Source organism: Balaenoptera musculus, chromosome 10, assembly GCF_009873245.2.
Source record: "Balaenoptera musculus isolate JJ_BM4_2016_0621 chromosome 10, mBalMus1.pri.v3, whole genome shotgun sequence".
Classification (NCBI taxonomy): domain Eukaryota; kingdom Metazoa; phylum Chordata; class Mammalia; order Artiodactyla; family Balaenopteridae; genus Balaenoptera; species Balaenoptera musculus.
Genome location: NC_045794.1, coordinates 62,061,134 through 62,078,081, shown reverse-complemented (window position 1 = coordinate 62,078,081; position 16,948 = coordinate 62,061,134). Strand labels below are relative to the sequence as shown.

General features: G+C 34.0%; 1 protein-coding gene across 8 annotated transcripts in view; it reads left to right on the top strand.

Moving 5' to 3' along the window:
• Nucleotides 1-16,948, top strand: part of OSBPL8 (oxysterol binding protein like 8) — a 194,802-nt gene that overhangs the window by 128,453 nt on the left and 49,401 nt on the right. For all 8 annotated transcript variants that reach the window (XM_036865913.1, XM_036865907.1, XM_036865908.1 and 5 more), the window contains 4 exons: nt 5,391-5,461; nt 11,378-11,455; nt 13,275-13,376; nt 14,799-15,002. In XM_036865913.1, the coding sequence (XP_036721808.1) occupies nt 5,391-5,461; nt 11,378-11,455; nt 13,275-13,376; nt 14,799-15,002 (455 nt within the window). The remainder of the gene's footprint in view (nt 1-5,390; nt 5,462-11,377; nt 11,456-13,274; nt 13,377-14,798; nt 15,003-16,948) is intronic.

Below are 16,948 nucleotides of genomic sequence, written 5' to 3'. Positions count from 1 at the left end.
TTTCCTTAGGAAAATCTCCCTCCCCACCCCCCTTTTTTTTTTTTTGTTACTTCTACCTTAAGGAATATATTGGTATGGCCTTTTTCTTTATGATGAGTTATAAAATAGAAATGATACCCTTTGTCCAGGTACCTAGAAATTGGAATAAATAAACTTTGAACAAAGATGTTTATAGACACTCTGTGTAAGCTTTAGTACATAGATAGATCTGTTTAGTATGTTTTGACTTCTCGGAGATTTTTTTCTTATACAATTTCTTGATTCTTGGCTGTATTCAGTATAGTTTATGTAGCAATTCTATATTTTGTAAATACTTATTCAATCTGCATTTGTAGATATGTGTATATAATCTCATTTAAACAAGATTAAAGCAGCATAAAACTTGCTTTATTATATCTAAACATTAATGAACCAAATTTTACTGAAGTATATAAAAAGGTTATACCTTATCAATGCTGATAACATTCGTATTCTGTTAACAAATTAGAATTAGGGACAGAGTGCTAATTTATTCAGGAATCATAGTCCATTGAATTAGTAGGAGAAAGTGAACTCTGTTTACTACTACATTATTTGAAAATATCTTCATGACCACAGATTTAGGGGAGACTTTCTTAAGACCGAAAAGCACTAACTTAAAAGAATGAGATTGCTAAATTTGACAACATTAAAATCAAGAGCTATTCATCAAGGAGACCATGCAGAGAATTAAAAGACAAGCCATAGAATGGGGAGATATTTGTAATAAATCTAATTGGCAAAGAACCAATAATTGGAAAACATTAAGAATTCCTATATAAATTAAGAAAAAGATAGACAATGAGTTTTTTTTTAATGTAGATAGACAATGAGTTTTTTTTTTTTTAATGTGCAAAAGATCTGGGTTCTTCACAAAGAGAAAATTAAAATGGTAATTAACATATGAGATAGTGTTCAATATCATTAGTAATCAGGGACACGCAAACTAAAATCTCATTGATTTACCATTGATACACACACCCAACAGATTGGCAAAGATATTAAAAATCTGTCAATATTGATGTGTTACCATGGATATGGAGAAAGGAGAACTCACACACAGTGCTAGTGGAAAAATAAGCAAATTGGTAAACAATATGGTATTCTTAAAGTTGAAGACCCACATATACTCTGACCTAGGAGTTCTGCTTCTAGGTTTAAACCCTAGAGATATTCATGGATATATATGTCTACTAGGATACATTTCCAAGAATGTTCGTATCACCAGTGTTTGTAAGAGGGACAAACTAGAAACAGCCCAAACAATAGATGGATAAATAGTGATATAGTCATGCAGTAGGATTCTAATCAGCAATGATAATGAATGAAATACCTGCTGTGACATGCTGGTAAATAATAATCGCAAAAGTCAAGGTAGTTACCTTTGAGGAAAAGAAGAGTAGATAGATTTTGATCAAGAATGTCATGAGGCAGGTGGGGAGTAGTTCTTATGGGATGTTGACAATTCTGTATTTCTTGATTTGGGTGGCGGTTATGCAGATAGTCACTGTATACATTAAATTATTCCTTTACATTTTATGCATTTTTCTGAAGGTGTGCTATATTTCACCTATTTTAAAAAGCCGCTACAAGTAAAAGTAGAGTCCATTTTTATTAATTTTTGGATCAGTTTATCAAACTTCGTATTTGAAAGGATGAATAAGAATTAGACCCTTCTTTTAAGGAACTCACAGTCAAGTATGTGACATGAACATGAAAACAAATAATTGAAGTACCTTGTGATAAATATGGTAGTACAAATGTACCAAGTGCTGTCTCTCAGAGGAGATAGCTAACTCTATGCCTACACAATCTAAGCAAGGCTCCCAGAAGAAGTTGGCCTTGGATCTTGAGACACACCCTGGCATTCTAGAAACAGCATGAATTTTAAAGTTAGACCGAAGTTTGAATTAGTTCTGATACTGTCACTTATTGACATTTGTCAAGTTACTTAATTCCTGTGAGCCTCAATTTTTTCAGTTATATAGAATATTCCTAATATTTAGCGGGGGGCATTGTTTTAAAGATTAGAAGTAGTAAACCATCTAGCATAGTGTCTTAAAATCACAAGTGTTCCTACAAGTGGATATTGGTTGCTTTATTGTTGTTTTCATAAATATTATTATGTTAATTATCCCCATAATTATCATCATTGTTGATGAATGAATCAGAATTAACCCAGAGCAGGATATGTTAAAGGCATGTAGACTAAGTAAGAAAGGATGTCATAGCAGGAGAGGTCTCATAAACTAGAAGAATAGGGAAGGATATCTGAATTAAAAAAATTTCTTTATTGAGGCATAACTTACACATAGTTAAGTGCACAACTTTTTGAATTTTTAGTTGTGTATCAATATGTGTAACCATTTCCCAGTTCCCCAGAAGACCCTCTCATGCCCACCCCAGTCAGTTCCTCCTACAACAAAGATAAACCACTGTTCCAACCTCTAGCACCATAGATTAGGTTTGCTAGTTCCTGATCTTTATATAATGGAATCATATGGTATATGATATGTGCTTTTTTTTTTGATGGGGAGAGGTGGCTTTTTCTACTCATTATTCTGTTTGTTGTTTTGTGTATTGGTAATTGGTTCTTTTTCATTGCTGTGTATCATTCCATTGTGTGAATATAATGTATTCATTTATTCTACTATTAATAGTCATTTGAGTTGGCTCCAGATTTTGCTGTTATGAATAAAACTGCTGTGAACATTTTTGTACCTGTCTTTTAACGGACATGAACACATTCAACTCTGTTGGGTATATCTGGGATCAGAAGTGCTCTGTCTTAGAATATGAGCACTTTCAGCTTTAGGAGATACTGTCAAATAGTTTCCCAAAGTGATTATGCTATTTGTAGTCCCACCAGTAGTGAATAGAGTTCTGGTTGCTCTATATTCTAACCTGTATTTGGATGGTCTTAGTCCTTTTGATCTTAGCCATTTGGGTGGGGATGTAGGTTTCTATCTCATGGTAGCAGTGAGGAGGATAGTAGGAAGAGAATTTACTACCTAATATCACTAATAAGCAAACTTGGTAAAAAGTCATGATCTGAAACTGTTCTGCATTATTGACAATGGTCAATAATGTAGGCTTCAGGATTTTATCTATAATATCACATTTTTAAGAAATAAAGGAGTAATTTTAAAGTAATTTTAAATCCCTATACATGGAAAACAAATAAAAGTCTAAGAAGTATTTTGGTTGAGCCCTTTTTGGCTTCTAACAAATATAATACTTTCTCTGACATTTTAAGATAACGATTATTTTTCATGTTTTTAGGAAGCCACCTTTATCCAGTCTAAAGAAAGAGTCCTTCATGTGTTGCTTTTTGCTTTGCTTACCTTGGAATTACCCTTGAAAACTTAGTGTACAGTATGGCAATATTTTCTGTTTAAGGCTTTTGAACACTTTTATATGGTCATTGCACTTTAAGCTACTCATCTGCTTATTTGCACTTAGCTGAAACTCAAAAGTATTGGACCAGACTTAGCCTTTTGCTTTATCCGCTGTAATTTTAAATAACTTGGAAGTCATCAGGGCCAGCTTTTAAAATAATGATTTGAGTTGCTAGTTTGAGGTATAGAAAATCTTGTAAAATGGGATTCATTTATTGGTCTGACATAATATACAACCTATGTTTATGAGTGCCCTTTTTTTTGTTTTTTTGTTTAGTTTCATCTTGCTTTTGTATGTATCCTTTTCCAACATTTGAAACTTTCTGCAAGACATATTTGCATGTTCAAAAAAAGTCTATTCAGATTTGTAACTTCCACTTTGTTTTAATTTACTGTTCTGTTTTTAAAATAATATGTGAATGTAGACACAGTGAAGTGGGCGTTTTTCTTAGTCTAATAAATGGATTGACCTAGATTGAGCTGAAACCAAAACCAAACTAGAGAAATTAAAGTAAAATTCAGTTCTTACGAGAATAAAGGAAAACATCATCTTTTTTCCATTCGTAATATATACTTTTAGAAAATCTTTGTTCTCTTGTACATGTATTTACAAGATCTTTGAAATAATTTGTGTTAATGCATTAGAATTAAGAATTACTTATTACAAAATGTTTATTACTCTGAATAAATAGTTTAGAATTTTTAAACTGAATTATGTAACTTTGGTTTGCTATACACTAAAGTTTCAAATCCCGGTAAGTTTTCATTTAAAATTCCATGTTAGATTTATGAAACAGGTTTTTTTTTTTTGCTCCTTGGTTTTAGGATTGCCTGATCTTTCTCCTTACCAGAGATGGAAAAGAAAATAAAAAGATTCCTTCTTCATATTACAAAAAAAATAATAATAATCAGCAAAATCTCTGAATTAAGAAAATGGAATGGATTTGTTTTAGCTAATATAAATCAAATACAGAATAAATGCATAAATCAATGAGACTATCTCATTGATATGCTAGAAATGATTTTTAAATGCTTCAGGCACTGATACTACTGATAACTTTTTAAACGCTGCTTTATGAATGATTATATATATATTTTTATATAGGCTTTTATTGGACTCAGAACAAATAGTTGTAGGGAAGAGTTAATATTACTTAATATTACTCCTCAAAAGTAGAAAGAACTTCATTAAATTGAGCACTGGCCCTCTTATGCCTGCCACACAAATCTCAGCATTAACGTTACTCTAATTGTACCCTTACAACATTAACTTGTTAATTGCTTTTGATAGTGCTATATTAATGTGTTACATGATAGGAAAGATGTGTGCATATATCCCAATGCACTCATATTTTAGATTTATCCTTTTAGAATTTATATAACAATAGTCAGTGACAATGATAATATTAAGGGTCAATGTTAATTGAATACATACTGTGTGCAAATACTATGCTAATTGCTTTCTATGCATGCTCATTTAATTCTCACAATAAACACATTATTAGATTTTTTTTTTAAAGTCTGTCCCTCAATTCAGATTTATTTCCCCAGTATTCTTTTATCACCAATTCTGGAGTTGTTTTCCAGTTTGGCAAGAGGTGTGAAAAGTATGTTGGGTTGGTTCTTTGTTAGAAAACAGCTAACTGAAATAAAAATTCCATGAGTCCTGAATTCATGCCAAGTGAATGAGCAGAGAAGAGGTATTTAGCTTATGTTGATGGGTTCAGGGAAAGACACCAGTGCCTCTGTAAACCTTGATTTATTCTAAAGAATTACTATACTAGACATGATCCCTTAGTAGTCTTTAAACTATAATAGTTTAAAACTGTATGTTGAGTCTAGGCTTCTTGCACTGATGTATATCAAATATTGTATAGTATATATTTGAAATTGAATAACTTATTTGCATTTGCTTTTTAATGCTTATATGTGTTCAAATGTGGTAATACTGAAATAATGACTATGTTTTTACAGGTTTTGAAAGAGGAAAGGAAGACATTTCTCAACACAAAGATGAATCTTCCCTTTCTATGTCAAAGAGCAAGGTAAGCATACTGTTGTCCTCAAATACATGATCACAACATTTTTCTAATATTTAAGACGAGTGAACTAACACTGAAATCCTATCAGATTTTTATGGGATGTTTTTATGTTGGTATATCTAAACCATGTAGTATATATGAAGAAAGGAAAGTTCCCCTGGGGCTGATTTAGGTTCTGTTGGTTACTTGGAAATACAGCCTATTGGTAACCAGGGTTCTCTCCTGAGTGATATTGTTCTGGTGTGTCTGCTATAGCAGTATATCTCAGACTGAAGTTCCATGTAGAGAACTAGAGATAGTCAGGGTTCATTGGTTTGTTTTGTTTTGTTTTGTTTTTTAATTTCTAAGTGTTGTGGGTTCATTCAAATGACAATCAAAACATGTACATTTTACCAGTTAAAGGCCAAACATCTCTTGCTATGATAGTGTGCAATTGAAAGGCACTTTCTTAGAATAAGACATAGTTCCCTAAATTAGTAATTTTCAAATGAGATACTTGTACATATTCTTAAGTGTGTTGAGAATTTTGTCTTTAAGAGTACTGTTCATATTTTAAAAGTATTGTATGATGCATTGACTTTCCTATGGGTTTGTAATTCACTAGATTTTCTATAATTTGTCAATGGATTTGACTTTTGACTGTTATTTCTGGTCAGGTTTAGTAGCAGGAGAAGCTTATGTTTGTGGAATCAAACGTCAATGACTGTAAGAAAATCTATTTCTTTTTTTTAAAAATAAATTTATTTATTTATTTATGGCTGCATTGGGTCTTTCTTTTCCCCCCTTTGGCGGTTTTTTGTTTTTGTTTTTTTTAAATTTTATTTATTTATTTATTTATGGCTGTGTTGGGTCTTCGTTTCTGTGCGAGGGCTTTCTCTAGTTGCGGCAAGTGGGGGTCACTCTTCATTGCGGTGCACGGGCCTCTAACTATCGCGGCCTCTCCTGTTGCGGAGCACAGGCTCCAGACGCGCAGGCTCAGTAATTGTGGCTCACGGGCCTAGTTGCTCCGCGGCATGTGGGATCTTCCCAGACCAGGGCTCGAACCCGTGTCCCCTTTATTGGCAGGCAGATTCTCAATCACTGCGCCACCAGGGAAGCCCTGCACTGGGTCTTTGTTGCTGTGCGCAGGCTTTCTCTAGTTGCGGTGAGCGGGGGCTGCTCTTCGTTGCGGTGCGTGGGCTTCTCCTTGTGGTGGCTTCTCTTGTTGCAGAGCACGGGCTCTAGGCACACGGGCTTAGTTGTTCCACGACATGTGGGATCTTCCCGGACCAGGGCTTGAACCCGTGTCCCCTGCACTGGCAGGCAGATTCTTAACCACTGTGCCACCAGGGAAGTCCGAAAATCTATTTCTTAAGCTAGTAAATTCTCTGCTATTCTCAGCAGTAGGCTTGGCTTGTAAAACCCTACCTGTTTTGTTCCTGTTCTTGTAAGTGGTTGAGAGGATTCCATGATATATTTTTTATCATATTCCATGATATGCTTTACACAGATTTTATTCACACTTAACTTTTCAAGTATTCATTACATAAAGGTCCATCCTGTACTTATATGTATATAAGTACATAAGGTGAAAATTTAGTAGGCCTTTGTATGTATATAACATATGCATGAGAAATACCTTTATCGTTTTATATGAGATGCATAATTAACGAGGAGATGATTTATCTTGGTTCTGCCATGGTTAGAAATACAGTGAAATTTATGGAATTTTAAAAACCTATTTTCAAGCAGTTAATACCAGAATTGGTGAATGTATGGAATAGTGGTATTCCTACTCAGAACCCTAAACTCCAGATCTACCTACCACAGCCATCTACATGTAGTCTCTAAATGGGAGGGTGAAGGAGGGGCAGGAGGAGTGGGGAGGGCAGGGAGCCTGAAAAGCAAGTTTACATACCTTAATGAAGCAGTGTGCATTAATAAAAAAAAAGGAAACACAGGCTGCACCTTGAGTACAATAGCACCTAGTTGTGTATGAACCTTAAATTAAAATTAAATAAAATTAGAAATTTGGTTCCTCATTTACACTAGCCATCTCAATAGCTCACTAGCCACATATAGCTAGTGGCTACCATATTGGACTACTCAGATATAGAATATTTCTGTTATTCAGAAGGTTCTACCGCACAGCAAGCATTCACTGCTTTAGGGTCAAAAAAGTGAGTTTGAATCTTGACTGTCATATAATACCTATGACTTCTTAGATGCTAATTATAATGACATTAATAGCTACTTTGTACTAAGAGCTTGCTAAGTGTCTTTTTAACTCTCTTAAGGATACTAGAAGACAGGTATTATTGGCCCCATTTTATTAGTGAACAAACCGAAGCTTAGAGAAGTTAAATAACTCTCAAGGGTCAAAATGGTAGAGCTAGAATTCAAAGTGGCTTCAGTTTTCTTATCTGTACAAAAGAGGTAAGATCTAACTCTCAGATTGTGATGCTGTAAGTGCCTCATGAAGTACTTGATTAATAATAGGTGTTTGAGAATTCGTTTTTCTTACTTTGAATAAAGAACTACAGTGAATGAATAGGCTTCTTGACATGGTAACTATTTGGTGTAAGTAAAATTGTACTCATTCTGTTATTTTCCAAGAGCTGAATCTTATTGATTCTATCTTAACTTAGATTTAATCTTGGTTTATTCTGTTAGCTTAAGAGACACGTAGTCACTAGTTTGTCCTTATATATTTTAACATATATTCCACTCTGTTGTTTTTCAGAACAATCCTAAAATTTATACATTTATCATCAAACCTTATTCTCATGGAATTCTGAAGATTTTGTTCTTACCTAAGTAACTTTGGGAAGCAAAATCTTATTATTCCTTCTATGATCGATCTGCATAACTGAGACCATTAAATAATTTTAACCTTATACTTTTATGAATTTGATGCAAAAAGTATCAGTACTGTCATTTTGGTAACTGAATTTGCGGTATCCTTCTTCCCCCCAACCCCCGCCATTTTAAAAATAAAGGCAGTTCCTGTTTCTCATGCATCCTGTAAATGAGTGAATTGGAGAAATCAGTTAATCAGATCATCCCATGTTCCTTTTAGCATTTTTAAATAAATTTTTAATTGTCCATCTCAATGAAAGGAATTGCCAGCATGAATAATATTTCTAGTGGGATAAAAGGAATGCTATTACAAGAATAAGGGGTTTCTGAGCCGAGATCTTGACTTGATTCTCCAGCCATCAATCTGCTTACCTGTAGGTTTGCTAAATCATCTATCTCTTGCTGTAAAAAATATATTTCCTTGGACATTAAAAAAAAAAAAAAAAAAAACTTTCCAAATCAAAATATCTGATAGAGTCATAGTAACTTATCATTATTGTTATTATTCCTTATATCTGCAGTATTTTATAGTTTCCAAAGCAAGTCGAAAGTATTCTCATATGTTAATGTTCCATTTATCTAAAGGTCGTATTTTTGTCAGCACTTGCAATCTAGAGGATAGTCACAAACCTGAAACACAGTGTACCAAGTACTGTGTTAAACACATCATGCACACTACCTCATTTACCCCTCAAAGCAACCCTATGACTTGGTAGGAATATCCTTATTTTATAAATGAGCAACTAAGACTGGAAGAGATTGAATAAATTCCCATAGTTGCACAGCCCATAAGGTATCATCATTAAAATAGTGGTCAGTAAGTTTATAAAAGGAGGAAACTTAGTTTAGTGAAATATTTCCAACACAAAAACAGTTTATGATTCTTGGTATTTAAAAGGTAACTTGTTGATTCAGAAAACTTTGGTAGCATTTCATTAAAAAGACTATAGAACTTGGTCACTGGATCCTTTTTTTTTTTTTTTCAGAGCTAGCTACACAGTATGGCAAGGATTCCTTGAAGTATGTGTGCTGTAATTTACCAAGCTCATGTGACAGCCATCTGGCCTGCTGGTCCCTTATATACTAGAATCGTTTAGAAATCTCCAAGCCAGATCTTGTCATGTCTAGGGAAATAGATTTCCTGTTGTTCATAAAGATAAGTCTTAAATTTGAGTCTAAGATTCTATATGAACAGTTTTAAAAGGTGAGAAATAAATGTGGTGAGATGGCTAAGAGCATGAGACTGAGAATTAGGCACACCAGAGTACAAATCCCAGATCGTCTACTTATGACTCTGTGACTTTGGGAAGTTATTTAATCTGTTAGTCTTAGTTTCTTTATTAGCAAAAGGAGGAACTACACCTATCTCATAAGGTTGCTTTGAGGATTAAATGAAGCAGAACATATACAGTATTTACATAGTACTTGGTAAAGAGTTAAACAGCCATTCATTTTCATTAACTTTTAAGCTAACATTATTAGTATTCTTCACTTAATAGTATCTAATAAAAAGTACATTATAATACACATTTTCCTATTAAGCTGTGGGAAATAGAAACCATTACATTCCTCTGACAGTAGCCATGTCATCTTTGAGTTTCCAGTGGCAAGGAGAGGACAGAGACCTGTTTGGCTTGAGGGCTTTTGTGGAATGGTTTTAGTATCACAATATATCCTATCATCATGGGAGTAAGCAATATGATGTTTCAAGTCCAGTTCTCAAAGGAGTAACTTTAACAAAAATTTAATTAGGTTAATCCCCACCTTCTACATTGAGTGTAGTGTGCAGTTCCCTTCCAGTTCAGCCAGTTATTACCATCAACATAATAATTCGTATTTTGTACTAAGTAGCGGAGGCATTTTTAGGAGAGATGAGCTGCAAAGGCTAGTTTCATTTTCATTTTATTAATTCCAAAGGTATTTATTGAGCCCTTCCTTTTCCCCAGGTGATAGCTGGCTACAATCGGTAAATAAACATGGTCCCTGTCCTCATGGATATTAAAATTGAGTGAGGGAGTTTGTACCCAAAGTTCTTCATCCTTGATCACATCTAGTGATATTATGTAGATCTGGCCATTAAACAGTTGAAAGCTACCATTTGGATCAAGCCCCATATACTTTCCTGGCACTGGGAGTAATGCTACAAACTTTAAGTACCTTCTCCCATGTCTAATAATAGGTAAAAATGAAAATCATAGAACAGTGAAGGAATATGTTTAATTTTATTGTTCCAGGATTTATAGAAGCAGCTTTTAGTTCTATATTCTTCTACTCTGGTGGAAGAAAGTAGTCTCCTTGAAAGAGTACTGGATTAGGAGACCCAGGTTCTGATTCCTGCTGTTGATTGATTGTTTAGAAAATCAACGTCCCTGAGCCTCCCTTTCATGATTTGTAAAATGGAGATAAAACCACTTGTTACGCCTATTTTTCAAGGTTCTTATGAGGATCAAATTGAAATATCAAGTATAAACAAAGTCTGGAAACAAGTTTAAGACATTGATAATAATTTAGGGGCACTGGATAGTTAGGAAGAAGTAGGTGCTAGGAATATTGATTTTTAAACACTGTACAAATTAGGGTGTTTCAGTACTAGTTTCTGAAGATGTTTGTACTTATTCCCTTTGGAGAAGGAGTAGCAACAGGGCAATGTGTGCAGCAACTTGCTAGAAGTTTTTTGTTTTTTAGAATATTTCAACTTAAAAAATTACACTGCTTTGGATACATTTGTCCTAAGAATAACTAAATAATTGTATAAAATAATTGTATTTTTCAGAAATACTCTGAAAAATAGAATGCAGAGATTTACAAATGATCTTATTTAACCTCACATTGTAAATTAATTTATTGATAAGTTTTTATTTTTGTGTTTTTGTGGCTTTAATGTGGATTAGTTTTCAAACCCAAATACTGTAAAGGGAAAATCGGTATTTGAAAATTGACATTTGCCTAAATCACAGCAGTGAATGGGAAGAATGTCACAAACATAGTTTTAACATTAGTTTTTATGTGCCATATGTGTGTGTAGGATAAGTGGCGGTTTAAATTATTATTTCTCTTTTCTTCATTTCCATGTGATTTCAGTCTGAATCTAAACTTTATAATGGCTCGGAGAAGGATAGTTCAGCTTCAAGCAAGCTTACAAAAAAAGAATCTCTCAAGGTTAGTTTCCACAGTTTTGAAATAAGATAAAGAAATAAATATTTGTATTCCTAAAGGAAGAAAAAAAATGTTAATGTTTGTATGACATGCTGGAGTCAACTGAAAGGACTCTTTGAGGACTGTCCCAGTGCTACTCTGGCCCTCAGCTGGGGTGCGGGTGCTGAGGACTGGATATCTCTGCACAGCTGTACTTGAGTCACGCACGCCGCTGCGTTATGGAACACCTGATGGGAAGCTCTGCTGCCCTTTGAAATTTGAGTTTACTAACTGCTAGGTCATGGGCTGAATTTGGCCCACAGGTAGATATATGTTGTTTGACCTACACAGTGTTTTAAAAATTTGAGCCAACAATTACAAGTCCAGATTTCCAGCTTCTCCTAAGAAATAGGTAATACTGGGCCTGCCTTCCAGAATGGCCACAGATCCTGGAGTTTAAGGAACACATGCTTTCCAATTGATTCTTGATTCCCATATAGTCTGTTTTGCCCCTCTTTTTTTCCATATCTGATCCTATACGTATTTGCATTTACAATCCTATGTGAAATCTGTTAATTCAGATATGCATATTAACAAAGACCAAAGTCAAAACTTTTTGACTGTATAATTATTAAAATTTCTTGTGTGTATGTAGTCTCTTTACCATTAAATGCAACTAGGAAAATTTTGTGTTTTAGTTTAAAAAAAGTCACTGATTGATAGGTTATCTTCTCCCCTTCGTGAACAACAACAAAGCAATAAATAATAAGATTGCTTCACTGCTGCTTTCCCAAATTATCTCAGGAGTGACTTATGAAGGGTAAAACTTTGATAATTTGAATGAATTAGTTTCAATGTTGTGGTTTCTTAGTTATTTATATCTTATATATTAGTGTCAGAAAAGAGAGGAAAATTGCCAGTCCTAAATAACTACAGCATTGTTTGTGATATGAAAAACTGACAACAGAGTAGATTTCCATCCGTAAGAGAATATATTAAGAAAAATTATAGAAGCAGTATAGCATGGTGCTTAAAAGCATGTCTTTTAGAGCCAGGCTGCCTCTATTTGAATTCTGCCTCCATGAATTACTAACTATGTGATCCTGGGCCATTTACTCTCTGTGCCTCAGTTTTCTCATCTGTAAAATAAGGATAATGATAGTCCTACTTCCCAAGGTTATTGTGAGTATTAAATGAGGTAATACATGTAAAGTGCTTACAACAGTGACTGGTGTGCAGAGTGTGTCCCGTAAATGTTACCTCTTATTATTTTATTCATACTAGGAATCCTATGTAGCAGTTAAAAGAATGAGGTAGACATGGAATGGAAAGAGAATTGAAATGTTCCAAAAAATATTGAATAAGAGAACCTTTTTTATGTGTTCAAAAAAACAAAAACAAACACAAAAGCTGTATATTTCTATAGGTTGTGTACATAGAAGAGGCCTGAAAGGATAGTGTTTTCCTGAAGGTTAACAGTGATCAATTCTTGGAATCGGAATAGGAGAGGGTATAATAAAAACGGCTTTTAGCTTTGTGTTGTTTGAAATTTTTACCTTGAGTTTGTATTCATGTACTGTGTAATTTTAAAAACGTAAAATTCTTTAAAAATATACAGAGAACTGGACTAGTGATCAGAAAAACTAGATTCTAATCTTGCTTTTCTAAAAATTTCTACCAGCTCTTAAAAAAAAAAGTTCTGTCCTAAGATGCTAGAATTCTAAAAGAGGTTTAGAATTTTATTTTAGAGTGTAAAATTTTTTACATTCTATGGAGCTAAAAAAAGAGAGAAATTGCCTATTTCTAATGAATTTTTAATTTTTCCATTATTTCTGTAAAATAGGTACAAAAGAAAAATTACCGAGAAGAAAAGAAAAGAGCCACAAAGGAGTTACTCAGTACAATCACAGATCCCTCTGTTATTGTTATGGCTGATTGGTTGAAGGTCAGTTTGTATTGACTCTTGAATTCAAATGCTGGATATTTACCAACTGGAATAGGAAAGCCCAGAGTGCACCTAAAAGCCTGCAAGACAAAAACATCTCCTAGGTTGATTGTTTTTCACTGATGAAGAAACTATTAATTGTATCCCAGAGGATCTATGTTCCAGTCTTAATGGAGAGAAGAAACCTTAATGTTGTCCCTCTTGACAATAACATCAAATATGGATAGCAATTCTTTTAAAAAGGCTTTTTGATTTGTGTGACATGATATAGTCTAATCCAGGGGTCCCCAACCCCCGGACCACGGACCAGTACCAGTCCGCGTCCTGTTAGGAATCGGGCCAAACATCAGTAGGTGAGCAGCAGGCGAGCAAGGGAAGCTTCATCTGCCGCCCCCCATCGCTTGTGTTACCACCTGAACCATCACTCGCATTACCGCCTGAACCATCCCCCCTCCTTGAGGAAAAATTGTCTTCCACGAAACCGATCCCTGGTGCCAGAAAGGTTGGGGACCGCTGGTCTAATTGATGTGCTGTAAAGAAATCTTTTGTTTGCTGTTCAAATTATCATTTAGTATTATTGTAGACTTGGTATATTTGCATTTTGGAGAAGATATGAGACAAAGTTAGTGTAAAAGTTACCATTTGAAAAGCATTGATTTGCAGAACAACATACAGATTGCTATTTCTATTCCTTATTCTTTTAGCCTCTGGTTATTTCCACTTATTTTTATTTTCTGTCATCTTAGTCACTCTATCCTCTTTATCATTCTTATCTGTAGGATATTTGGTAGGAATATTTTAGACTAATGCTAACTTTGAGAATGGTCTTGTAAGACCCTGACTCCCAGGAAGTTTTAGTACCTGGCTTTCACCTAAAAATTACCCCAGCACTGAAAGCTTTCCACCTTCCCCAAGGGTAGGTACAACCTCCAACCTAAAATCCTTATGGGATCTGTCATGGAAGTTCTCTTACTAAAATAGAAGTCTAGTGATAGTTTCCTTGATAGTTCAAGTAATATGGGGGTCTTCTTCGATCTTATTCTGAAAACACCTTCTGACTTATATTGGCTCTACTTACTAAGTCTTTAAGCTCCAGATCTTGGTACTAGGAAAGTATATTTTAATGGCCCCTGACCTGGCCAGGAAAGTTAGGAAAACCATTCTACTTGGTACATTATTTTGAAATTGTTGATGCAGTCTCCCACTAGAATTTAAGTTCCTCAGAAGCAGGAGTCATGCTGTTTGCACATTTATTTCCAGTGCTTGCTATTTAGTAGCTTAACAAACATACATCTAGTGAATTTAAAGTGTACACTTTATGGAAATTTTAGATTAAAATACCCTATTTGCCTCTATTTGGTTAGTATCTTGTGGAGCAGAGAAACAAAGGTTTATTTCTTAAATAAACTTATATTTTTGTAGATTCGTGGTACTCTAAAGAGCTGGACCAAATTGTGGTGTGTGTTGAAACCTGGTGTGCTACTGATCTATAAAACCCAAAAAAATGGTCAATGGGTAGGAACAGTCCTTCTGAATGCCTGTGAGATCATTGAGCGTCCATCAAAAAAGGATGGCTTTTGTTTTAAACTTTTCCATCCTTTGGAGCAGTCCATTTGGGCAGTGAAGGTAAGTAAGCACTTGTTATATAGGTGAGAGGTAAAGATGACAATCTATAAGTAGAACTGAGATAAATCAATGAATGATTAATGATTGCTGTCCTCTGCCAGAACTTATAAATTTGTTTTTGTCTTCAATCACATTATTCCTCTTTCTGTTTCTACCCACAATGAAATGTGCACCAAAATGCTTAGTTAACCTTTAAGATCTAACTTAAAAATTTCTCCAGAAAATGCTTCCCAAATTTATATTGTACCTTATTACCTCTTGTCTGTAGGGATTGTTTGTACTGTTCTTTTACTTTGCAATTACCAGCTTTGCTTTGTAATATTGTATCCTGTTTACTGTGAGTGTTTTTCTCTTTATCAAATTGTCAGACTCCCTAGAACAGAAGCTGCCATTTATTTTGGTGGTCTTTCCTGTAGTGATGTAAATACGTGATAGGAAGCCTATAAGCAGAAGCAGTCCTGCATATTTTTGAGAGGCAGCTTTCTTTGAAGATGGAGCTCTAATGCTTTTATAACTAAAAAGCATTACCGTGGTCACTCCTTGTTTTAAAAACAATCAAGAAAATAGAAATGCTCTATTTGATAAACTATTATAGTAAGGAATTCTACAAACAGTAGACAGGCAGTACATGCTAACTGAATAAATGAGTCTAGCTTAAGTTTTTACAAAGCGATCATTGTTTTAGTTTCTAAAGTCAATTACACTTGAATAAAGGTTTTAGGACTCCTCCTTTAGGTAAACAACCTAAATGAGATTAGAACTAAAAGTAGCTTCACCTTTTTAATTTGTTGGGTATTGCTTAATTAGGCAATATACATACACCTAGGAAAAGACCTGGACTTTTAACCTTTATTTCAGTAGTCTGGAATCATAGCAGGAATAAATTTAGGATTACAGAGTTAGTTTTATTCTGAGATTATATACTTCCCACAGGGGAAAGAATTTAACCCATGAAACCTCTGGTATTTCTGTATCATGTCATTCTGAAGTGAAAAAAAATTACATTCAAAATCTTTTATATGTATATTATTTATTCTTTACTACTATTTTTAGGCATTGTAAGAATTATAATGAATTTTTAAATCGTTAAAAAATACTTTAAATGTCAAGTTATTTCATTCCAAATATTGGCGGGAGGGAAATTTGTACAATTATATGAACATCAGAATATTCTTCACAAGCAAAACCTACTTAGGACATTGTTTAAGCAGCTTAAAAGTCAATGTCTATGATTAGGAAAGAGTAATGTTTATAAATTTTTACTTTGTGTCAGGGACTCTCTTCAGCATGTTATATGGAATCTTTTTTTAATTCTCGTACCTATAAGGAGGATACAAATTTCCCCCATTACCCAGATAAAGAGATTGAGGCCTAAAGAGGTTACTTAAGTAATTTTTCTAGTATGGAATCAAGATTGAAACCCAGGCAGTCTGACTCAAGGTCCTACTCTACTGGTTCTAGGAACTAGACCATAAATTATAAAGCCATTTGAAAATACCCAAGGGATATTATAGGATTGGTTAAAATCGTATTGATTTGTTTCTACTTTTTTCACTTTAAATGTCCATCTTTACTTCCTAATGTTTATGCTTCTTAAAATCCATTTTATTCTTTGATCTGACAACTTAAAAAATTATTTTCCCCTGGACCTAGTAAAAATTCATTTCTCTTTTTCTTGTAAGTTTCCAGCTGTTTCTTTAGGTTTCCAGACATTTAGTATTTCTTATCTAATAGTTTCTGTGGTATGGAAATTCTGTTAAATTAAAATTTGGTCTCGTATGGGAAATTTTAGGTTTCTCTTTAATATGTGAACAATATGCAGAGATAATGCTTAATGTTAACTATAAGTTCAGTTTTCTGGTAAGGAGGTAAATTTTGTGAAAGAGGAAAGCTTTCCCCAGTACTTAACATTTGCTTTCTCAAGAAGCATGAAATTAAAGCTTGTT